Here is a 24,400-nt window from a genome sequence, read left to right on the forward strand (position 1 = left end):
TGTCCCCCCTGGTCCTGTCCAGGTTCCTAGTTGTCACATTCCTGTGTGATGGTGAACTCGTTTTCTTTTCTGTGTCTCATGACAAGAAAATTTAACAGTAAACTATCTAGTCTTCAACTCCATTTGAGACCTGAGAAGGAGAAATGTTGCCTGAAGAAACAGGAAATTCAGAGCAAATAGCTTCCAATTCTTAAGAAATGACAGAAATTGTTGGCTACCGTGACAGACAGTCAACAAATATTCTTGTGTCATTGTGGCATCCAGTGTCAACTGAATGGGCCAGGGGTGCTGACAACAATCCTTTGAAGTAGGTCATTTGAAGGACTATCCTCACTTTCTCTCCAAAGCCTGGGACAATAGACTTCCCCATGATCCCCTTCTCCACAGTCTGGACAGCTTTCTGGCAGCAGTGGAGGTAAGTGGGTAGTATTTCACCCCATGGCCACTTTGCCACATTTGAAGGGAACTCCAGTTAGGGTTCTTTAGTGCCCATCATTTTCTTCAGAATAGCATGAGGACACTGCCCGGACTTGAGGTCTCTCCCACTGTGAAAAGCCTTTGACCACTAGGACATCTGAAATGGCAGATTCTTCAGATCTCTAAAGAAGTAGAGAACCATCTTTTTATGTAAAGTCTATCTCAGTGCACAAATGTGGAATTTTTTCAAAGGATTTACTGTTTAATTTGAATACATATACAAGAAGCTAAATAAAGCTTATTTCTGTACCTAACCTATCAAGTACCTAACATCACTAGAACACTGATTATTTATGGTTGGATAGTACTATTTGCATTCCTTAATTATCAATGGCAGTGTACAGTAGTAATTTTATACAATTAGAATTCTACACTGTATTGTGAATAAGATGCATATACTTATATCTTAAACAAGAGTTTAACCATTTATTCAAATATAATATGAAATTCTATCATCATTCAAATTCCATGTCATCCTAAAATATTTGACACTTGGTGTTGCTTTCTAGTATAAAAAAATATTGAATAATCTATGCTTTTTGTCATGTTAGCCCCTTTCTCCTGCTTCCCAAAACCCTAGATAGGAGAGAGAAAGGGTTGAGGAGAGAAAGAGAAAGTAAGTAAGATGTCCCTGATTCTATTCTCCTTTACTGTTTCCTCACATTCCATGACCAGTAAAAACTTGCATCCAACCCACTAAATGACAATAAACATCTCTAACCCACTGCTGACAAATGAGCAGCCACCCATCCTTCTTTTGAGAATGAGGATGTCATGTTCTCTAAAGTTGTATCCCTATGAGTGTGGGGTGACAACAAGTTTTGGTGACCTTGCAATAATTGGGATATTTTCCAAATCCTGTGATATCTTACAGTTTCCTATGCTTTCAGGCCCTGAATGTGGAGGGAATAACTGAAGTCTTTGCTACATTAACAATTGAAAATACAAACACACATTCATACAATTTGAGGAAGGTCACTCACTATCTACCTCTTGATGTTTGCTCAAAATAATTGGTCAATTACTATTTTATATAGCTTCATTTATCTTCTTAGTATACAGGCAGAAATAAGATAGATTGTTTGCCAAAATACCCAAAAGATGCCCCAACATATAAAAAAGACACATGCTCCACTATGTTCATTGCAGCCTTATTTATAACAGCCAGAAGCTGGAAAGAACCCAGATGCCCTTCAAAAGAAGAATGGATACAGAAAATGTGGCACATCTACACAATGGAATGTTACTCAGCTATCAAAAACAACGACTTTATGAAATTCGTAGGCAAATGGTTGGAACTGGAAAATATCATCCTGAGTGAGCTAACCCAATCACAGAAAGACATACATGGTATGCACTCATTGATAAGTGGCTATTAGCCCAAATGCTTGAATTACCCTAGATCCCTAGAACAAACGAAACTCAAGACGGATGATCAAAATGTGAATGCTTCACTCCTTCTTTAAAATGGGAACAAGAATACCCTTGGCAGGGAAGAGAGAGGCAAAGATTAAAACAGAGACTGAAGGAACACCCATTCAGAGCCTGCCCCACATGTGGCCCATACATATACAGCCACCCAATTAGACAAGATGGATGAAGCAAAGAAGTGCAGACCAACAGGAGCCGGATGTAGATCGCTCCTGAGAGACACAGCCAGAATACAGCAAATACAGAGGCGAATGCCAGTAGCAAACCACGGAACTGAGAATAGGACCCCCGTTGAAGGAATCAGAGAAAGAACTCGAAGATCTTGAAGGGGCTCGAGACCCCATATGTACAACAATGCTAAGCAACAAGAGCTTCCAGGGACTAAGCCACTATCTAAAGACTATACATGGACTCACCCTGGACTCTGACCCCATAGGTAGCAATGAATATCCTAGTAAGAGCACCAGTGGAAGGAGAAGCCCTGGGTCCTGCTAAGACTGAACCCCCAGTGAACTAGAACGGTGGGGGGAGGGCGGCAATGGGGGGAGGGTTGGGAGGGGAACACCCATAAGGAAGGGGAGGGGGGGATGTTTGCTGGGATACCGGGAAAGGGCATAACACTCGAAATGTATATAAGAAATACTCAAGTTAATAAAAAAAATAATGTTAATTACTTCTATGCCAGTCACCAATAGAATTCCTGCAATCTTTGAAGTCTTTCAGAGAAGCTCTATTTTGCACAATACTCACAATACTTATGTCTCCCATGTGGCAAACTAAGATGGACTGTTATGATCTGCTTACATATTTCAAAAGTTTTCCCACTCCAAAGTCTTACACCCTCCTCCAAAAAACAAGAGATTCCTCGCAAAAAAAGTCCACTAGTGCTGGTTCCAGTTTATATATCCGTCACATATCTATTACTGCAAAATCTACCATGACCAAAAACATCTCAAGGAATCCAGTTTTTCGCATTGTGGTAACCCACCCCCAATTACAAAATCATGTCATTGCTAAGTCATAAATGTAAGATTACTACTCTTTGGAATTGTAATGTAATTATCCTGTATAAAGTATGTCTCATGAGTGATTGCCCTGAGAAGGGGTTGCAAGAAACAGATTGAAAACTGCATCTTGTGTGTGGAGGTGGTGGTGGTGGTGGGTTTTTTTTTTTTTGTTTTGTTTGTTAGTTTGGCCTCTTTTTCAAAAACCAGAGGCTGATGAGAACATACACCAATAACTGGGTCTTTTATATAATTCCTATAGACTTTGTGTCTGTTCTCATGACATCAACAGGCTGGGTTTCTTTTTTACTATTCCCCAAAATGAACTTGAAATTATTAAAGGTGATGCATCCTGCAGTGATGTACTATTTTACTATTTAGCAGTGTCTGACTACCCTGCTCATTTGTGCTTTCATTGTTTGAGATTTTTTTTTCATTCCCTGAAAGTCTGCATCATAATTAGGATGGGATGGTTTTAAACTTGTAGATGATTCTGGTAGGATTTGATATAACAATATTAATCATACTGATGCATGAAAATGAAAGGTCTTTTCATTTTCTGGTTTCTTCAATTTTTTTCTTAATTTTTGTAATGTTTTCATTGTAACACGTCTTCACTTTCTTAGATTTATTACAAGATTTTTAAAGCTATTCTGAATGTTTTTGTTTTTTTTTTTTTGGTATGTTTGTTGATATTTATTGTTGCTATACAGGAATTTTATTGATTTTAATGTGATTTCAGTTAGTGGGTCCATGAGCTGTAGGAGCTTTCTAGTGGAACCGTAGTGTTCTTTACATATAGATCATATCACCTGCAAATGAGAATGCTCTGACTGCTTTCCTTCATATGGACATGCCTTTCCATCTTTCTATTTTATGTTTTGGAGAAGACTTCACATACTACTTGGATTAGATGAAAAGATTGAACACCTGTGACTTATTACTTATTTTAGTGAAATGCATTAAGATATTCTCCAGTTAGGATGCTGTTGGCCTTGTATATTGCCATTATATTGTTAAGGTATATCTTCTCCATATCCCAGATTCTCCAGGACTATTTCATGTATCACTGTGAAGTTTTGCCAAATAAATTGTCTGCCTCTAGTGCAATGATCATGTGTTTCCTGTTCTTGGTTTCATGTGGTGTATTGTTTATTCATCTGTATTTGTTGAAACATTCTTGCTCTCTGGAGTCAAGCCAGCTTGATCATGGTACCTGATATGTTTGGTATATGTCTGAATTTTATTTGCCAGGATTTTATTAAGAAATTTTTTCACTTATGTGTTCCTTCCAATCTTTGTTTGTTTTATAGGCTGCGAAGAGATACCATGAGCAAGGGAACTTTTCGAAGAAAGAGTTTATTGGGGCTTACAGTTTCAAGGATCATGAGTCTGTGATCAGTATGCAGGGGTACATGGCAGCAGGTAGGTCACCGTGTTTCTAGAGAACTAGCTGAGATCTTACATCTTATCTGCAAGTTGGACACTGAGAAAATGAGACTTAAGTGTAAATGGTATTGAATTTGGAAACCTCAAAGGCCAATCCCAGAACAATCCTACAAAAAACAAAACAAAACAAAACTATATCTTCTACTTCTTCCCGAACATTTCCTCTAACCAGGAACAAACATTCATACATATGAGTTTATGGAGACCATTATCATTCAAAAGACCACATTCTATTCCCAATTGTCCATAGGATCTTAAACATATCATAATGAAAAATGCACTTAGCTCACTTTGCAAAATCCCTATAGTCTTTACCGTCTACACAGTTTATTCAAAGAACTTCATAAAACTGCAGGCAGTCCCTTAATTATTCCCCCTATGAAATCAAATGGCCTTTACACACATCCAATGTGTAATGCCAAATCACATATGTTATCATTGCAAAGTGAAGGTGGGAAGGATAGCGAGCCAATTCAAGGCATAATCGCAATAGCCCACACTCCACATTCTTTCCTTCTGACAGAAGAGAAAGAGATTAGATGGGTTCACTCCTCTGGCTTTGCTGATTGAAACATAATTCATAAACTTTTGTTGTATCATAAAGATCTGTGGATGGTGGTTGTGTTTTCAATGTCACTCATTTCTAGGAATTTTTCATTTTTCCTTATTTATTTCTCCCCTTACCCTTTCAGTAGTATATTGTTTATGTTACTTACTTTCCATGAGTGTCTGTATTTTCTGTACTTTTAATTGTGTGATACCAGTTTGATTCCTTTGGGCTCAGATAGAACGCACGACATTATTTCAACGCTCTTATATTTTCTGAGGCTTGTTTTTTTCCTACTCTCTGGTCAATTTTGGAGAAATGTCCACAGGCTGATAGAAAATATATGTATAGTACACTGTAGTTTGTTAGTTCCATTTGCCTGATGATGTCACTTAATTCTGCTCCTCCTGTTTTGTTTATTTGCATATGATATGTTAACTGGTCAGAATGGAGAAGCAAAAGAAATCACAAACACTATTAGAATGAATCTGTAGTTTCATAGCTATCTGATAACTTATATTTTTAAATTTGGGAAGCCTGTGTTAATATGCATATATTTAGGATTGTAGTATGTTTTAGTAATGTCAAAGTATGAAGTGAATTTCCTTACATCTCTGGACAGGATGAGTTTGAAATCTATTCTGTCAGCTAGATAGAGAAACTGCATAGGATTGCTAGAGGGACATGTTTCTTAGTTCTGTTTCTCTAGTATAACCTGTATATCTCTCATGATGGTAATCCTGTTTCAGGCTAAATATATGATTGTTTACTAGGGAATTGAGTTTAGTGACATGAAAATATTATTTAAACCTCTGTGTTAACTGTTGTCAGTTAGTTAATTTATGAGATTTTTGTTGACTACTTTTGATTGATTGTCCTAGTGGTATAAATTTATTTCCTGTGTCCTCTGGTATTTTATCCTTCCCTGCAAATAAAGTATTCCTATTAGGATCCTCTATAGAGCTGGCTTACTGGTTATACATAGTTTTAAAATTATTTATAATATCCCTTAATCAGCACAGTAGCTGGGCAACTGCCTGTCCTGCATGGAAATAGGTCTCATTTCCAAACAATGACTCTGAACTCTTACTTACTATGCAGCATCTTGGCTGCTCTTTGTTCCACCTGGACAGCCCTCAGGATCAGGCTTTCCTCTGCCTTAAACCATGGCTGCTGTCCTGCTTCCTCCTTCCTCACCATCGCATCCATTAGTCCTTTCTTCTTTGGCAGCTATTTCTTCCTTCTTCCCTCCTAGTGATCCTCTCTAGCAAAGCCCTCAAAAACTCACCTCCACAATCTCTCTGCTGTGCTTCTTTATAATCACCATTAACTGGGAGCAGAATCACTTTTTGGGGGGGTTTAACCAGTCTTACATTCTACCAATCAGCATTAAAATACAAGCAGAATTAGGTCAGTCCCCTACAGGGTTTTCTTTTCTTTTCTTTTCTTTTTTTTTATTGGTTTAATTTTTCTTTACCTTTTTACGTTTTATTTTATTTTTGGCTATCTCTTATTAATTGTTTATTTTATTTATTTACATTTCCAATGTTGTTCCTCTCTCCAAAATCCCCTAATGAAGCCTATCATCACATTTCTGTTCAGCTTTCCCTATATAACAGTGCTCCCCACCTCACACATATCCATTCCCACCTCACACCTCTAGGATCTCCATTTGGTGGGGCAACAGGCCTAGCAGAGTGAAGGTCCTACAACCACATTGATACAAATTAAATCAATCCTCTCATACACAATACGTAGGACCATAGACTCATACTTGTATACAAGTTGGCTAGCAATTAAATCCCTAGGAGATATGTGTTTGGTCACAGAGTGTCTGGTTAGATATTAAAGACCACAGCTTAGAGCCAATGATCATCAGATCCCTCAGTTACACTGGCTGTGAGTTAGACCCACATCCTTCTCTGTGAAGGGAAGCATTGGGCCTGATGTGGGCTGTGCAAGCTGACTCTCCTGAGATGATCAATGCTATTCTTGAACCTGGGAGAACTGAAGACAAATGAGCACACAGACTTCTGGGATAGATTCTGCCTCTGGGTCCTAGGGTGGGACACAGTATCCCTTGCCATGTGCCTCTCCTCATCTGAGCAGTCTGTTCCCATGTGTCAGCTTCTATGGCAGTGGGTCTCAACACTCCTAGTGCTGCAACTCTGTAATACAGCTCTTCATGCTGTGGTGACCCCAGCCATAAAATATTTTCCATTACTACTTCATAATTAATTTTGCTGTCCTTATAAGTCATAATATGCAAGGTATCTGTTATCAAGGTATCTGATATGCAATCTGTGTGAGAGGTTGTGCCTCACAAGTTGATAAACATTGCTTTATACAATTTATTTTTAAAAGAAAGGCCTTCATATAAGGAGGACCTGAGGCAGTCCTAAGTGCAGAGACACCGTGAAGTAGTGACAAGTTTTAGCAGGCTCAAGGCTGCTTGCATTATCGACATCAGAGATTTCTGGCTAAAGGCACAATGTGAAATCACGGTCCCCATTACTTTTCTTACCTCAATTTTCTCTGTTACGTCTGTCTGCTTGGATGTTTGTCCAGGAAGCTAGTCTCTGTAGTCTCTGATAAAGGCAGAATGCTAAAGGCAGGAATGGTTTCCCTCTTTCGGCCCACAGTCACTTTTATAGAAGTAAGTTCAAATCCCCCGTGGGTAACTGCGTGTCTCTCACATAGTGGATGAAAATTGAAATATCACCTGTTTGAGTTGACAAAAACCAACTCCCACTTCAGATTTAGAGCTGATCAACAATTACTTTCAGGAGAATGAAGAAGCTGGCCAGGCCTGGATACTCAGATCCCCTCCCTGCTGGGATAATCCCACCTACAGTAGACTTCAGCTTCACCTAGCACTTGTTACAGAAAAGTCTGTCCTTAAGATCCCGAAATCCACAATATGCACAAACCCTATATTTGTTAGGTGGCCGATTTGGGGGATTTCTCCAGGTTATAATCATTCTGCCCTCTTCTCTCCCCTTGGATGCACTCTGTTCTCTCTTGCCTGTTGGTCCTAGAAGGACCTGGGTCAACTCAAGGACTTCTTGGGGAGGAGCTTTTGTTGTGGGAGTGAACATGGATCAAGAATATAACCCCATTCTGACTGGGTAACTAAGCTCCAGAAAATCTTACCCAGGCAAAAACTGGGTCATGTGGGAGCCTACACTGTTTAACAGCGAGATCTGGTTGCTTTCTCCAAGAAGAAGCACTTGGGGGTTGAGTATCACTTCTCAACCTTCTGTTTTAAGTCACTTCTCAGAAGAGACACTTTGTTCTAACTCCTCCATGGGACCTACCCTTCAGTGTGGCTGGAGGATCCTATGGTGTTAGAGCTCTGAGCTGGGAGTAGGAGCACTCAGACTGACTTGGAGAAGCCTATTTTCAAGTTTATCTAGATGTGAGGAACAGGTGCTTTTAAAGAAGCATGTGAAAGTTTTTCCTGCAGGAAAGCCCACTCTGCTGGCAGAGTCAGGCAGGACAGGGAAAAGCGAGTTCATTTGCTGCCATCACAACCTATCAGACTTTCTATGGGGTGAAGTATTCCCTCACCTTGGTAACAAGAGCATGTAATAAATGAAGTTTTGCCGCTCTCTGTAGTGGAGCCGATGTCAAAATGTCACTGAGAATCATGCATAGCCTGGATTTAGGCTGTATTAATGTAGGCAACAATTTCAGTGTTATCTGCAAGGTACCATGGGAGAGTAGTAACCCAAGTCTGCATGCACCTTGACAGTTTTCACTGTAGCCTTCTAATTCATTTTATAAAATTTTATAGTGAGTTCATGGAAGAACAGGCTCAAACATAGACATGAACAATCACAGACACCCACATACACACACACACACACACACACACACACACATACACACACACACACGCCCATACTTTACTGACATGGTGCATAATTTTTGCACACCACAAATATGGTGAGCATTAATGAAAATACACTAATTATTAAATCAATGGAGGAAGCTGTGGTGAAGCTGGGGCTTAGAGTTACTTAAAAGGTCGGTCCTATGAAGGCTCTTCTTTTGCTGGAGGCTAAACTTCAATGAAATTGGGGTTCCCTATTTTCTTTTTGCATAGCACATAGGACTAGGGTGGAAACCAGGGTTTTCAGCATGTTTGGCAAGTACTGTAACATTGAATTAAATCCTTAGGCTGGAACATTATTAATGTTACACAAAATTACAGGGCAAGCTGGATGAAGACACCTAGCTGACAGTGTGGACATCTTAAGATTTGTACTGGACAGTGACAGACTTTTCTGAAGACTGGAAATGTTTACAATGTCAGGGAGAATGGAAGGCCCCTCAGACTACAATTTACTCTAAGTACAGTTTATTCAAGTAAGGGATAACTTGAACTATTGTCTCCTGTCACAGATGTCAGTAGAAATTATGCAAGGTATTATATGCCAGTGGTAGCATTAGCAAGACAAAGCACACCTTGTCTTGAAGGCTAATAAATTAGGAATATGTATAGCAAGACTCAAGCTCTTCCAGGTCCTTTCATAGTAACTGAGAACCTCAAATACAGTGGCAATGTGAAAGTGTGGTGGATATCTAGTTACCACTAGCTTCTGTTTTGATACAGACGACCCTTTCTGTGGCATGGTCAGCTTCTAATGAATGACTAGAGGACCTATGCTTGAGAATAAACAAACAATACGTTGCTTCTCTAGATGCTGAGCTCTTAAAAGCCTTGGTGTCACAGCAACTGTTTGTGGACATTCTGGATCATTCCTTCTGAACTTTTACTTTCTGAGTAACTCAGACTCTGAGTAAGTCAGTTCAATTCCATAAATTGGAAATCAGTCACCTGGAAAAAAATGCTTTTACAAGAGGAACCCAGATTTGCCACGGAAAAAGGGCAGCTTGAACTGGCCCACCTAGGTTCTGGGTTTGCACAGGCTTGCTATCCAAAAGAAATATGTGTTCCCAGCTGTAGGCTGCATTCACTATGGTTGCTCCTGTGGTTCCGTCCTAAACTGCTTAGATTAAGATAGTTTTCGTAATATCTATCAAAAGAATTCGTTATGTGCAGCAGGCCTACAGGAAGATAGTTTCCATTCTGTATTTTATAATGTCATAGTAGATATGGTCATCATTGACACTAGGTGAAGGTTCTGCTCCAATATGGAAACTAAGTGATGCTGGAGGAACATCCTTAGTCCTCAATGATCAGTGGGGCCACCTGAGCCCTGTATGGATGCCTGGTAGCCTAACACATTGAGCCTGCACAGCTCAGTAAGAATACACATTTCCTGAGATCTCTCTGTTTAATTTGAGGTACCCTGTCCACCTAAGGGAGCACATGCCCTGGAAAGACAAAAGCCACCTGCAGGATCTGTGGTGATGCCTCACAGTTTAGAACCTGCAGGATCTGTGGTGATGCCTCACAGGTTAGAACCTGCAGGATCTGTGGTGATGACTCACAGGTTAGAACCTCTGCTGCTCTCTCAGAAGAAGCACATGGTTCCCAACAATCATCTACAACAGGGAATGTGATTCCTTCTTTTGGACTATGAGGGAAATTCACCCAGGACAGGCCACAGACATACAGTAGAGAAAAAGACCCATTGACATAAATGATCATTCTACGCCTAATCCACAACAATAAAAACACAGCATATGTATGGTCTAGGACAACAGCATTTATCAAAACCTTTTTCCCAACATGACTTTGGAGGTCATTATCTGTGGGGGTATATTGACAGTGTATTGCAAGAAAGACTGAAGCATATGGTTCTCCATTAGGATTACTTCCATATACCTTTGGAAATGTCAATTTTTCTACAGCTCTACAAATAAGAGTGTTATTAGTCAAAGGTGCTACACAGGATCAATAATGAACGTGTGTTGTAGACTGCTTTATTAAGATTAGCAGAAAACATGACCGCATGGATAAAGTATGGCAGTGATCACATCATGAAATGTGCATCCAAGAAAAGAACACATTATCCACACAAAACACACTATCACTCTAGGTAACCATTGGTGGCTTTGAATTTACTATTTAGCCTAGGAACTCTGGACCATGCAGAATCCATCGTTAGCTGTCAGTTCTAAGAGCACAAGAGGGACAGAACACTTGAATAAGCAAGATGGTCTCAAGAGTCAAGAGTTACAAATCAAGTTTTATTCATAAGGAATACAATTTAAAACAAAAATGATTAAAATGAATATTAATATAAATATCTAAAAGTATTTTCAGATGTGAAAAATATTAACACGAACATATAACTATGAAATAACAAAACAAAAACTTCATTTAAGATCATAACAAAAATATTTCTAAACAGCATATTCTTAGTGAACATTTAGAAGCACAGTTATATTGCTGTTTCTCCTCTAGCAGGCAAAATGGCAATGCAGTTCCCAAGTGGTCTCTCAAGTGGTGTTATCCTAAACAGAAAGAGAATAAGATATCAATCAGTCAGACTGGCTTAGTGAAAGATAAATTTAGTGTTTCTTAGCAAAAACTGAATTAAACTATGAGGGAGAGTATTCATCCAAAAAAGGTTGGTATTATTCAGGATGGCGGTCAGCAGGGGAATCCTGAGAAAGCAACCTATTCTTCAGGAGGCTCTCTTCCTGCTGTGTGTCCCATTCCAGCTCTTTTGCAATTTCTGAGACCAGGGAGAGGAAGGCAGTTATTCAGAAACTGATGTGTTGGGGACTTGCATGCCAGCTGTCAAGTTGCTGCCTTCTACCCACTCAGCTCTATTTTAGGTCACCATTGATGTGTTAACTGATAACATTGCTGGTGTGTCTGTGGGCAGGGCAAAGTCTACAGTAACCATGACAGTAATGTGGGCTGCCCAACTGGGCCTCAGACTTTAACCAGTGCAAACCAAGAACAGGGCAATGGGAAGAGACCTCATTGGGTTGCAGGATGAAAGGAGGAATCAACCTGTCACCAAGATTAAAGCCAATGACAAAGAATAATTTGCCATTTGCACTCGGTTCTTATCCCTGAAAGGTGCTTCCCAACTTGGAGGTCACATGACCACAGAATATCATTTATCACAGGAACAAAACTTGTTCAAAGCGCTACATAGCATCCATTCTATCACAGAGACATGCAGTAATATGATAGGTTATTCATTTGTCACCATTTCCAGACTGCAGCTTCAAAAAGAGCACCAAAGCATAGTTGTTAATAAGTCAGTTCCTGAAAAGTGGTTGTCTTCCCAGAATACTCGTGCACAGAGGAATGAACATTCCATTGCATGAGGTGGTTGTATTGTTGGAGTGTACATTATTAAGGTGGTAGGGAAAGCAAACATGTATCAAATTGGCAAATGGAATCAGATAATTTTAGGCTGACACAGCTGCTTGTCCCTACCAGGTGTTGCTTGGTCTGGAGGTTGCTGGTTTTCTCCTGTTCGTCTTTATCTTTCTTGTTCAAATCAAACAAAAATTTCTGTAGCAGCGGTGCAGAATCAAGCTGTTCTGCTTTGCTCTCCTTTCTGAATGGGAACAACTTCTTCTGCATACATATCTTGTCCATATGGATCCGGCTGGGCAGGTTGCTGGAAACACACACTGCATAGTTAGATCCTGATCCTGCACACTCTTCCTCCCATTCCTACTCCCAAGTCTCACATACTCGCTCTGGACCCAGATACCAGTGAAAACTTCATAGAATACATCTTGATACACACAAGGCTGCTGCACAAACATCAAACAGCCAATTCAGGGAAGACTAAATTGTTTCTGTGACCCAAGTACCAAAAAGCGTTCATTTCTCTCCACAACAACAGGGGATATACATCTATCCATGGAAGCAAAAGGCATGGGGGCAACATTAATAAATAGTGGGCAAATACCCTCAAAGGAGGTCAGTAGAATTAAGGGAAGGTCATGTTATCCATGTGGTCCACACACTGAGTTTTGTTAAACCTGGTGTGACCGCAGAGGCCCAGTTCAGCCTATTAGCCATTTGATGAGCTGAATAAGTACTGGTCTACCTAGAGCCTTCTGAAGATGCCTAGACACTCTGGGTATGAGTAACAGTCTCCTGTGGACCTAAAAATTGAGTCCAAAAGGCCCAGGACACAGTGATGTTTAAAGAGCACAAGACATGGAGCCAGAGCTGCTAGACCTCCAATCAGAACAAAGGATGGCACCTGTGGGCAAAGCAGAGTTAATGGCCTCTCTGACCAGTGCTCACCGATAGAAGTTAATTTCCTTCTGGAGCTCCTGAAATTTCTCACAATGCTCGATGTTCCTCATCTCTAAGTTGTGCAGTAATGACATGACCTCCCTCTCCTTTATCTTCAATTTTTCATAAAATGGATTTGACCTGACATAGCGGCTGGCCCTAGGAGAGTAAAACCCAATGAACATCTGTGTTTAGGAATGTATGAACTCAGGCTGAGTCTTCTAGTACCCCAGCCATGGGAGGACAATTTCTGAGTTCTACATATTGGGAGCTTCTTCAGCTTCAGAAACTTGTTATTCTGGTCCCAGGACCCCATAAGCTCTGCATCGAGATAAAGGGTTCCCAGTTTCCCTTTCTTCTCTCAGAAGGGCTGGATCTGCAGTCAAGCTAGTTATGCTAACAAGGACCTAGGCCACAGCTCTCCCACATCCAAGACCTAGAAAACTGTGATTTCAATTTTCCTGTTTTGACAACAGGAATTCTACATCATGAATAATTAATATTGTAGAGACACACAATTCACACAATTATGGAGTTGAGACCATAAATCGCCACAAAATTATAATCTGCCCAAATGGCACAAATATGCAGACAAATGTGACCACATTGGCAAAGAAGTGTGCAGTTGAAAGAGGGGCTCCCAAAAAAATGCACTCACATCACCATGAAATTGTTATACATGAATATACTCAGGAAAAAACATAGACCCCCAGATTCCAAGTGTGGGGGGAAATATAAACATAAAAATTGCGCATATGCATGTAGGTGTGTACACACAGAGACACAGAAACTGGGACACACACACAGGAAAAGAAAACAGTAAGAGAATGAAAAAGGGAGCGAAATATGCAAAAGGAGAACACAATCAGAATCAGAAAAAATGCATGCCACATTATTGGCTCAGAGGTAAACAAAAAAGAAGGAAAAGCCCTGTGTCTCTTGCCATCTAGTCAAACATTGAGATGAACAATTGGGGATCTTCACCTCAGGCTACTGCAACAAGAGTCCAGCACTCAGTCACCTTCCTAGCACACACCCAAACTCACAGCACCTAGAACCTTGCAAAGCTACCACCTGTCAAGGGCTTTCCAAATGCACACTGGGAACTCATGCTCCAGGAACGTTATCCCTGAATCCTCACTAAGGCCACAAGTTCAGATTTTCAGCTGGAGGCAGCAGATGAGACCATTTCCCATCTCACTCCTGACCAAGGGTCAGGTTCTGATCTCCTCTATATCAGAAATGAGGTTTAGGACGAGTATTTTGGGAGGCACAGCTTTCTAGACCCCAACACCTTAATAGAATACGATGGAGATGACATTGCAGGTCCATGAGTGACACAAGGCAGTTTGGAGCAATGCATACCTGTTGTTCCTGGATCTCTCTGTCACGTAAGTCAGGAGATCTCTTAGCTCATTTCTCTCCTCAGTAGCTGACTGCAGCTGTCTAATCAGTCTCTGCTCTTCTGTGTTCTCCGTGTTGGCCTCCTTGTTGATTACCACAGGGCCAGGGGATGATGTCAGTCTCCCATCCTCTGTAGGTAGGAGAACACTAGTGAACATTTTTGGGGAAACTGATGAGTGTGCATAGACCATGGTGAGCCCCAAACAGGAGGAGAACATGTGTAGACCACAGTGTCACCACAAAGAGTTTGTTGTTGCCTAAGAGACCTCCTCAGTGGAAGTCAACTCTCCCAGCCCTCTATAGAGACCAAGAGATGTCAGATGCCGGGTGTTCCCTATGCCTGCTGACCCATGCGACATGTACCACAGAGATGGCTTCTACGGGATTGTTATCAAGTTAACAGGGTAAAACTTTCTTTCAGGACCCTCACCGCTGTACTTTCAGAAGTCAGATGATAAATTCAACCTCCAAAAGATTTGAGTGATTGGAGATACTCAGATGTCCTGCACTGATACTCTAGGCCACACCATTTGGATTTAAAAAGCATTGCGGGGGATGTCATGGTCAACAGACTTATCAATTCCCCTAACTGAAACACCAAATGCCACAGAATTGCCAATGGTTACAGGCTGAATCTTGGTCTACCTGCTACAAATAGTTTTAGTACTGTAAAAAAATGTTTGTAACACACAAACTCTTATTTATAATGCTAAGGATGTCCCATCTCTGCCAATTAGAAAAAGTCAGAGGTGTTCTAAGAACATAAGGCCAGAAGCATAATTCACTCCCTGATACTAAAGAGAGAGATCTACTTTACTTAAAGAAGCAATGAGAGTGAAGTAGATTGATGCCCTGTCTAAAGTTGGACACTCAGTGTCTCCTGATCGTGTTATTATATCAATGTAAAGTATCATATGCACGTTAAAAGTGAAGGCCAGAAGTTCACAGAATAATAGCATTGGCCTTCCCATGTCCTCCCTTTGTGGATGGGCAAACTAATATTCTGAAATCCTTGACTTTTAGGAATTGTGATCTTCATGGAAATTCAATTCCTTTGCAGATACTCCAGTTGTTCTGGCCTATTGCTAGACAGGTCAGCATAAGCCTATTCTCCCTCTGACAAAAAGCTCAGCATACAATTCACAGAACTTACTCAGCATTCCCCAGGCCAGCTTTCGTTGTCTATCATTTATTTTTGATGAAAGGTGAGATTCCCTCACTCCAGTCTGTCCAAAATCAACGTTCACTCTCCCAAAATTCTTGCGAAGCCGGGAAAACATGTCTTCCTGTGTATCTGCCAGGCAGGGACTGAGAAAAAGTAGGGCACTGGTGGTTACTACAACACTGGTGACATCACAGAGGATGCTAAGAACTCTCTAGGACACAATAGAATGTCCAAGAAGGGACCGCTGATGTCATGGTGAACAGACATTGCCTCCCTGCTAATAATCTCCCTGTACAGTGCATAAGCTGAGGTGCCCTTTCCTGGAGACCTTCCCAGGGCATAGCCACTGAGCAACTCCTGCTCGCAAGACCAAATTTTCATCAAGGCTTGATTATAAAAACCTGAGTAATTCCTATGCATTTTAATGAATTTTTCCCTCTAAATCCTGCCCAAAAATATCTCATCTTAAGTCAAATTATCCTTACTCATCAATATCAGCCATTAAAAATTCCTGAGAAAGAATACCAGTTTGAATAAGCAGTCAGAAGGTTCTCCTGTCTCCTTATGTACACGTGCTTGAAATCACATCAAGAAATAGCCTGTAGGTTAGGTTGCGACATGGTTGTGTGTTATGGGAACACTCATGAAGCCTTGTCGTTAGCTTAGCATTCGACAGTTGCCACAAAATTCCTTAGGAGAAAGAGTTGAAATCATTATCTTGTTAGGAACAGTGTGGAGTCCAATTGCCAAAGGAAAGTGAAATGTAGGAGCCACCAATGGAGGCACCCTCATGCTGCTTGGGGGTTCTCCTCTTTTTACTAATGTCACCAAAGGAGCATTGCTCACAGGCCTCTGTAAGCTCTACCATGAGATTCTGTCTGACAGTTTGTGTCTTAGGCCTTTCACAGGGCATGCATATCTTCTCTAAATTTAACCCCATTCTTCTAGTTTTGAGACCCAACCGGTGATTATCTCTTAGCCCCTTTGCCCTGTTTTGGTCCATATCACTTCCCTCCCATGTCTATTCTGAAGCTCCAGCTTCAGCTTTCCTCAACCTATATTCCTCTGTAAGCCTGGAGTTCTGCCACATACTTTCTGCAGCATATCTTGGCCTTCAGATCTTTATTATATCCAATCGGCAGTTAGACAACACCTAAGAGATCTCTCAGCTTGTGTTGAGCTGGTGAGAAGGACAAACATCTACAAAATAGCAAACTTGATGATGGACTGTAGAAATGACAAGACAGTAATCCTGCCAGCACTTAGCTCTCTGCCAGTAAAGAACTAAAAATTGAAAGTTGACACACCTTAGTACAAAGAGAGGTCACCTCAGCATTTCCCCTTTTACACCAAAAAATACCTCTATCTTTACCACTGATCAGCTAGATAAAATTAGAAAATTAATGGGATGCATCAGATAAGAATGACTGTCACAATATTCAGTCCATTTGTAATTGGCAAAATTGGAGAAGGTACTTCATTAACTAAATTATTTTAGTGTAAAATTTTGTAACGGAATCATTTTCTCTCACTTTTTAAGCTTTTTTATTCTCTATTTATCGCAGCTTGCACTTATTAGCCATAACAACTCTCCTGAAATGAAAAACAATTTTCTTATTTTTAAATAATTTAAGGGTTTATGTCCTTCATCTTTATAATTTTACACCTCTTTTGCGGACATATTGCCATTTTTTTTTTCTTTTTTCAACTTCCACAAGTAGATTATTTTTTCTCTGATATGGAGAAGGATGCAAGGGTGGACTTCAGATATGAGGTGATGGTGGATATCAACGGAGTTGAGCTGCATGATGCGAAATTCACAGAGAACAAAAAAGGCGTTTAAAAAAACTAAAATGAGCACAGTGAGGACGAAGAAGTGAATGCTTAGCATGGAGAGGTTTGTCAGTAGACTCTGCATTTGTGGCATGGGCTGGGTTTGGGTGGGGTTCTGGAGTAGTCAGAATGTTGTCTGTTCTGGTCCTTCCAGGGAAACTCCTCCCTCTTCTCTCATCCTTCCTCTGCCTCCACCTCAACCTCCAACTTCCATAACTGCCTCCTACTACAGCAGCAGCTTCTGGGCATCTGCCTTTCTGCTCAAGCAGAAGTGCTCGGGGGTGATACAATCTTTGAAAAGTCCAGGGGAGCAGTCACCCATGCACACTCTGTTGTCAAACCCGTAGGGGCTCAGGATTTATGGTGCCAGAGCGGTTGTGGCGGGCATTTTGATGCTGCAGTGGGTTGTCTGTGGAGCCCCTCATTCTGGACCTCCCATGTCCCCCCTGGTCCTGTCAGGTTCCTAGTTGTCACATTCCTGTGTGATGGTGAACTCGTTTTCTTTTCTGAGTCTCATGACAAGAAAAGGTTAAGAGTAAACTATCTAATCATCTCCATCTGAGACCTGAGAAGGAGAAATGTTGCCTGAAGAAACAGGAAATTCAGAGAAAATAGCTTCCAATTCTAAAGAAATGACAGAAATTGTTGGCTACCAGACAGACAGTCAGCAAATTTTTCATGTCATTGTGTCATCCACCCTCAGATGAACGGGTCAGGGTCTCTGACATCAATCCTTTGAAGTAGGTCACTTGAAGGACTATCCTCTTTTTGTTCTCCAAAGCCTGGGACAATAGACTTCCCCGTCATCCACTTCTCCACAGTCTGCACAACTTTCTGGCAGCAGTAGAGGTAAGTGGGTGGTATTTCACCCCATGGCCACTTTGCCACATTTGAAGGGAACTCCAGTTAGGGTTCTGTAGTTCCCATCATCTTCTTCAGAGAGACTGGGGACACTGCCAAGAGTTGAGGTCACTCCCACTGTGAAAAGCCTTTAACTATTTGGACATCAGAAATGGCAGATTCTTCAGATCTCTAAAGGATTTGAGAACCACCTTTTTATGTAAAGTCTATCTCAGTGGACAAACGTGGCTTTTTTTCAAGGGATTTATTTTCTCTATACCTTTGAATACATATAAAAGAAGCTAAATAAAGCTCATTTCTGTACCAAATGAACTAGTACCTAACATCACTAGAACACTGATTATTTATAGTTGGATAGTACTATTTGCATTCCTTAATTATCCAAGGCAGTGTACAGTAGTAATTTTATACAATTAGAATTATACACCACATTGTGAATAAGATGCAGATACTTATATCTGAAACAAGATTTCAATCATTTATGCAAATACAATTTTAAATTCGAAATCCATGATATCCTGAAATATTTGAGACTTGGTGTTGCTTTCTAGTACAAAAAGAGATTGAATAATCTATGCTTTTTTTTTATCATTTTAGCCCCTTTCTCCTCCTTCCCAAAACTTCTAGATAGGAGAGAAAATGGTTGAGGAGGGAAAGAGAAAATAAGTAAGACATCCCTGATTCTAATCTCCTTTACTCTTTCCTCACTGACCATGACCAGTAAAAACTTGCAACCAACCCACTAAATGACAATAAAAATTTATGACCCACTGCAGACAAATAATCAGCTACCCATCCTTCTTTTGAGAATGAGGGTGCCATGTTCTCTAAAGTTGTATCCCTATGAGTGTGGGGTGACAACAAGTTTTGGGGACCTTACAATAATTGGGATATTTTCCAAATCCTGTGAGATCCTGCAGTTTCATATGCTTCCAAGTCCTGAATGTGGAGGGATTAACTGAAGTCCTGGCTACATTAACAATTGAAAATACAAACACACATTCATACAATTTGAGGAAGGTCACACAATATCTACCTCTTGACGTTTGCTCAAAACAATTGTTCAGTGACTTTTTTATTTAGCTTCAGGTATCTTCTTAGTTACAGGCAGAAACGAGACAGATTGCTGAAATAATGTTAATAGCTTCTAAGCCAGTCACGAATAGAGTTCCTGCAATCCTTTGAAGTCTCATTAGAGAGGCTCTATTTTGCACACTACTCACAATTCTTATGTCTCCCGTGTAGCAAACTAAAATGGACTGTTACGATCTGCTTACATATTTCAAAAGTTTTCCCAATCCAAAGTATTCCACCCTCCTCCAAAAAACAAGAGATTCCTCACAAAAACAAGTCCATTCCCTCTGGTACCAGTTTATATATCAGTCACATTTCTGTTACTTAAAAAAATACCATGAGCAAAAGCATGTCAAGGAATACAGTGTTTCACGGTGTGGTAGCCAACCCCCAACTACAAAATTATTTCATTGTTAAGTCATAAATGTAAGGTTACTACTCTTTTGAATGGTAATGTAAATATCCTGTATAAAGTATGTCTCCTATGTGATTGCCCCAGGAAGTAGTTGCAACCAACTGGTTGAAAACTGCACCTTATGTGTGGAGGTGGTGGTTGTGGGTTTTTTGTTTTCTTTTGTTTGTTACTTTGGCCTCTTTGTCAAAACCGAGATGCCGATAAGAACATACACCAATATCTGCGTCCTTTATTATCTTCCTTTAGACATTGTGTTTGTTCTAATTGTATCAACAGGCTGGGTTTATTTTTATTATTCCCCAAAATGGACTTGAAATTATTAAAGATGATGCGTCCTGCAGTGTTTTACTGTCTTACTATTTGCCAGTGTCTGACTGCCCTTCATTTATGCTTTCATTGGTTGAGATCTTTTTTTCATTCCCATGAAGCCCTGCATCACAATTAGGACGGGATGGATTTAAACTTGTAGACGATTCTTGTAGGAATTCGATAAAAAATATCAGTCATATTGATACATGAAAACGAGAGGTGTCTTCATTTTCTGCTTTCTTCAGTTTTTTTTTTATTTTTCTTAATGTGTTCTTCGTAGCAAGTCTTCAGTTCCTTAGATTTATTACAAAATTTTTAAGGCTAGTCTGAATGGGTTTCTTTTCTTGGTATGTTTGTTGATATTTATTTTTGGTATACAGGAACCTTAATACATTGACCTTAATGTGATTTTAGTGAGTGGGTCTATGAGCTGTAGGAGTTATCTAGTGGAAACACCGTGTTGTTTATATATGGATCATATCACCTGCAAATCAGAAAATTCTGACTGCTTTCCTTTATATGGACATGGCCTTTCCATCTTTCTATTTTCTGTTTTGGATAAGAATTCACATACTACTTGGATTAGATGAAAAGATTGAACACCTGTGACTTATTACTGATCTCAGGGAAATGCATTAAGATATTCTCCAGTTAGGATGCTGTTGGCCTTGTATATTTTCTTCATAATGTTAATGTATATCTTCTCCATATCCCAGATTCTCCAGGACTATTTCATGTATCACTGTGAGATTTTGCCAAAGAAATTGTCTGCCTCTAGTCAATGATCATGTGTTTCTTGTTCTTGCTTTCATGTGGTGTATTGTTTATTCATTTGTATTTGTTGAAATATTCTTGCCCCTCTGTAGTCAAGCCATCTTGATCATGGTACCTGATATGTTTGGTATACGTCTGAATTTTATTTGCCTGTATTTTATTGAGAAATTTTTCACTTAAGTATTCCTTCCAATCTTTGTTTTATAGGCTGTGAAGAGACACCATGACCAAGGGAACTTATAGAAGAAAGAGTATATAGTTGCTTACAGTTTCAAGGATTCTGAGTTATGACTACAATGCTGAGGTACATGGCAGCAGGTAGGTCACCATGTTTCTAGAGAACTAGCTGAGAGCTTACGTCTTATCTGCAAGTTGGAGACAGAGAAAGTGAGCGTTAAGTATAAATGGTATTTAATTTGGAAACCTCAAAGCCCAATCCCATAATACTCCTCCAACCAATACATATCTTATAATTCTTCCTGCACATTTCCTCTCACAAGAAACAAACATTCATACATGTGAGTTTATGTGGGCCATTATCATTCAATTCACCATATCCTACTCACAATTATCCATAGGATTTTAAACATATCAAAATAAAAATGCATTTCCCACATCCTTCAAAAATCCTTGTAGTGTTTCACAGTCTACACAGTTCAGCCAAAGAACTTCATAAAACTCCAGGCAGTCCCATAATTATTTCCCTCCTATGAAATCAAAAGGCAAATTACACACTTCCAATGTGTAATGCCGAATCATATATCTTATCATTGCCAAGGGAAATTGGGAATGTGGTGAGCCAATTCAAGGCATAATCCCAAGAGCACACACTCCAAATTCTCTCCTTCTCATAGTAGACAAAGAGATTAGACCTATTTTAAATTTTCCTTATTTATTTCTCCCCTGACCCTTTCAGTTGTTGTATTGTTTATGTTACTTACTTTCCATGAGTGTGTGTATTTTCTGTACTTTTAATTGTGTGATACCACTTTGATTCCTTTGTGCTCAGATAGAATCCATGACATTACTTCAACTTTATTATATTTCCTGAGGGTTGTTTTGCATCCCAATATGTGGTCAATTTTGGAGAAAGGTCCACAGGCTGATAGAAAGTATATGTATAGTTCAATGTATTTTGTTAGGTTCATTTGCCTGACGATGTACCTTAATTCTGCTCCTCCTGTTTTGTTTATTTGCATGTGATCTGTTAGGTGGTCTGAATAGACAATTTAAACAAATCACAACCACTGTTATAACTAATCTGTTGTTTCATATCTATCTGATAATGTATATTTTAAATTTGAGAAGCTTGTGTTTAATATGTGTATATTTAGAATTGTAGTATCTTTTTGTCATTGCAAAGTATGAAATGAATTTCCTTACATCTTCTGGACAGGATGAGTTTGAAACTATTCTGTCAGCTACATAGACAAACTGAATAGAGACATGGTTCTTAGTTCGGTTTCAGTAGTATACCTTCTATATCTCTCAGGATGGTAATTATGTTTCTGGCTTAATATATGTCTGTTTACTGGGGAATTGAGTTTAGTGCTATGTAAATATTTTTCAAACCTCTGTGTTAATTTTGTCATTTTTTTAAATTTTTGACTTTTTCATCGATTTCATTTGATTGACTGTCCTAGTGGTGTTAATTTATTTCCTGTGACCTCTGGTATTTTATCCTTCCCTGCAAACTATAGTATTCCTATTAGGATCCTCTATAGAGCTGGCTTACTGGTTATACATAGTTTTTAATTTATTTATAATATCCCTTAATCAGCACAGTAGCTGGGCAGCTGCCTGTCGTGCATGGAATTAGGTCTCATTTCCAAACAATGACTCTGAACTCCTACTTACTATGCAGCATCTTGGCTGCTCTTTGTTCCACCTGGACAGCCCTCAGGATCAGGCTTTCCTCTGTCTTAACCCATGGCTGCTGTCCTCCTTCCTCTCTCCTCTCCATCACATCCATTCTTCCTTTCTTCTTGGCAGCTTCTTCCTTCTTCCCCCCTCATGATCCTCTCTAGCAAAGCCCTCAAAAACTCACCTCCACCATCTGTCTGCTGTGCTTCTTTATAATCACAATTAATGGGAGCAGGGTCACTTTTCTGCGGGTTAAACAGTCTTACATTCTACAAATTAGCATTAAAATACAAGCTGAATTTTATCAATACACCACAGGGTTTTCTTTCTCTTTGTTTTGGTTTAATTTTTCTTTTAACTTTTTACTTTTTATTTCATTTTTGGCTATCTTTTATTAATTGGTTATTTTATTAATTTACATTTCAAATGTTATCCCGCTTTCCAGACTCCCCTCATCAAGCCTCATCATCATATTTCTTCTCAGCATTTTCTATATAACAGCCTTCCCCGAACTACACATATCCATTCCCACCTCACACATCTAGGATCTCCATTTGGTGGGGCCACATTCCTAGAGAGTCAAGGTGCTACCACCACATTGATACCAGATAAGTCAATCCTCTTCTACCCAGTACCTAGGACAATAGACACATACTTGTATACACATTGCCAGTTATTTACACCCTAGGACCAAGGAAGATTGGTGAGAGAGGGTCTGGTTAGATATTTAAAACCAATGATTGCTGCTTTCTCTTCTTTTTTTGGTTATAGGTAAAATTATGTTTGTATGCTTCTCTTTTTTGTCATTATTGTGAGATGATTAATTTCTTGGATTTTCTTGGATAATATTTAGTTCATTGTCTTGGAGTTTTCTTCCTATTATCCTCTGGTGTGCTTTATAGAGAAAAATATAGTTTAAATTTGATTTTGTCATGTAATATCCTGGTTTCTCCATTTATGGCGATTGGGAATTACTCAGTGTATAGGAGCTTGGGTCTGCATTACATAGGCCCAAGATTTTCTGGCTTTTAGAGTCTCTCTTGAGAAGTCTGGTGTAATTCAAATTGGTCTGAATTAATTTGGTACTGGATATTTGTACCTTACCCCTTTTAATGTACTTTCTTGTATCTGTGCATTTAGTGTTTAATTTTTATGTGAAGGGAGGAATTTTTCTGGTATAATTAATTTGGCGTTCTGTAGGCTTGTTGAATGTTTTGGCCTTTTCTTTCTTCAGCTTACGAAAGTATTCTGTGATGATGAAGATATTTACTGAACCTATGAGCTGGAACTCTTAATTCTCTTCAATATCTATTTTCCTTAGCTTTGGACTTACATTGAGTCCTGAAACTCATGGATATTTTGGATTCAACAAACCGTACATGTTTATCTGAGATGGATTTTTTGTGCTTTGTGGGGTGACCTGCTTGACCCCTACGCTTCCATTTATTATCTTGTTGGATAATGAGACATGGTCAGGAATGGTGACTTCTTGCCATAAACTATATGAAAATAGTGAGGTCAATTTATGTGTGTCAAGTATCAGTAGTCTTCTGGGTGGTTTTGGATCCTGGTTGGACATATGCTACTGTTTCAAAAGCCCAGG

The 24,400-nt window shown here is 39.6% G+C and overlaps 1 protein-coding gene across 3 annotated transcripts; it reads right to left on the reverse strand.

The window, feature by feature from the left end:
* Window positions 1–11,051: 11,051 nt before the first annotated feature.
* LOC148004054 (disks large homolog 5-like) lies at window positions 11,052–15,807 on the reverse strand. 3 transcript variants are annotated; one of them, XM_087564266.1, is made up of 5 exons: window positions 15,657–15,807; window positions 14,465–14,633; window positions 13,109–13,258; window positions 12,281–12,467; window positions 11,052–11,337 (listed from the first exon to the last, which is right to left on the reverse strand). In XM_087564266.1, the coding sequence occupies exons 1-5, from the start codon at window positions 15,781–15,783 to the stop codon at window positions 11,323–11,325; spliced, it is 648 nt and encodes a 215-aa protein (XP_087420392.1). In that variant the 5' UTR covers window positions 15,784–15,807; the 3' UTR covers window positions 11,052–11,322. The 3 variants fall into 3 exon arrangements, with proteins under 3 accessions (XP_087420392.1, XP_087420393.1, XP_087420391.1); XM_087564267.1 differs by lacking the exon at window positions 13,109–13,258 and having other exon boundaries at window positions 11,057–11,337; window positions 15,657–15,795; XM_087564265.1 differs by lacking the exon at window positions 11,052–11,337 and having other exon boundaries at window positions 12,197–12,467; window positions 15,657–15,783.
* Window positions 15,808–24,400: the final 8,593 nt, after the last annotated feature.

The sequence above is a fragment of the Rattus norvegicus genome, chromosome 8, assembly GCF_021556685.1.
Source record: "Rattus norvegicus strain SHRSP/BbbUtx chromosome 8, alternate assembly SHRSP_T2T, whole genome shotgun sequence".
Taxonomy (NCBI): Eukaryota; Metazoa; Chordata; class Mammalia; order Rodentia; family Muridae; genus Rattus; species Rattus norvegicus.

Bases quoted from the DNA above. Each gene is read 5' to 3' on its own strand.
- LOC148004054 (XM_087564265.1), bottom strand. From the start codon at position 15,783: ATGTTTTCCCGGCTTCGCAAGAATTTTGGGAGAGTGAACGTTGATTTT. The intron at 14,634-15,656 runs GTAAGTTCTGTG...TCCTACCTACAG, and splicing joins GCTGGCCTGGGGAATGCTGA to AGGATGGGAGACTGACATCA. The intron at 12,468-13,108 runs GTGAGCACTGGT...GTGTGTTTCCAG, and splicing joins AAGGAAATTAACTTCTATCG to CAACCTGCCCAGCCGGATCC.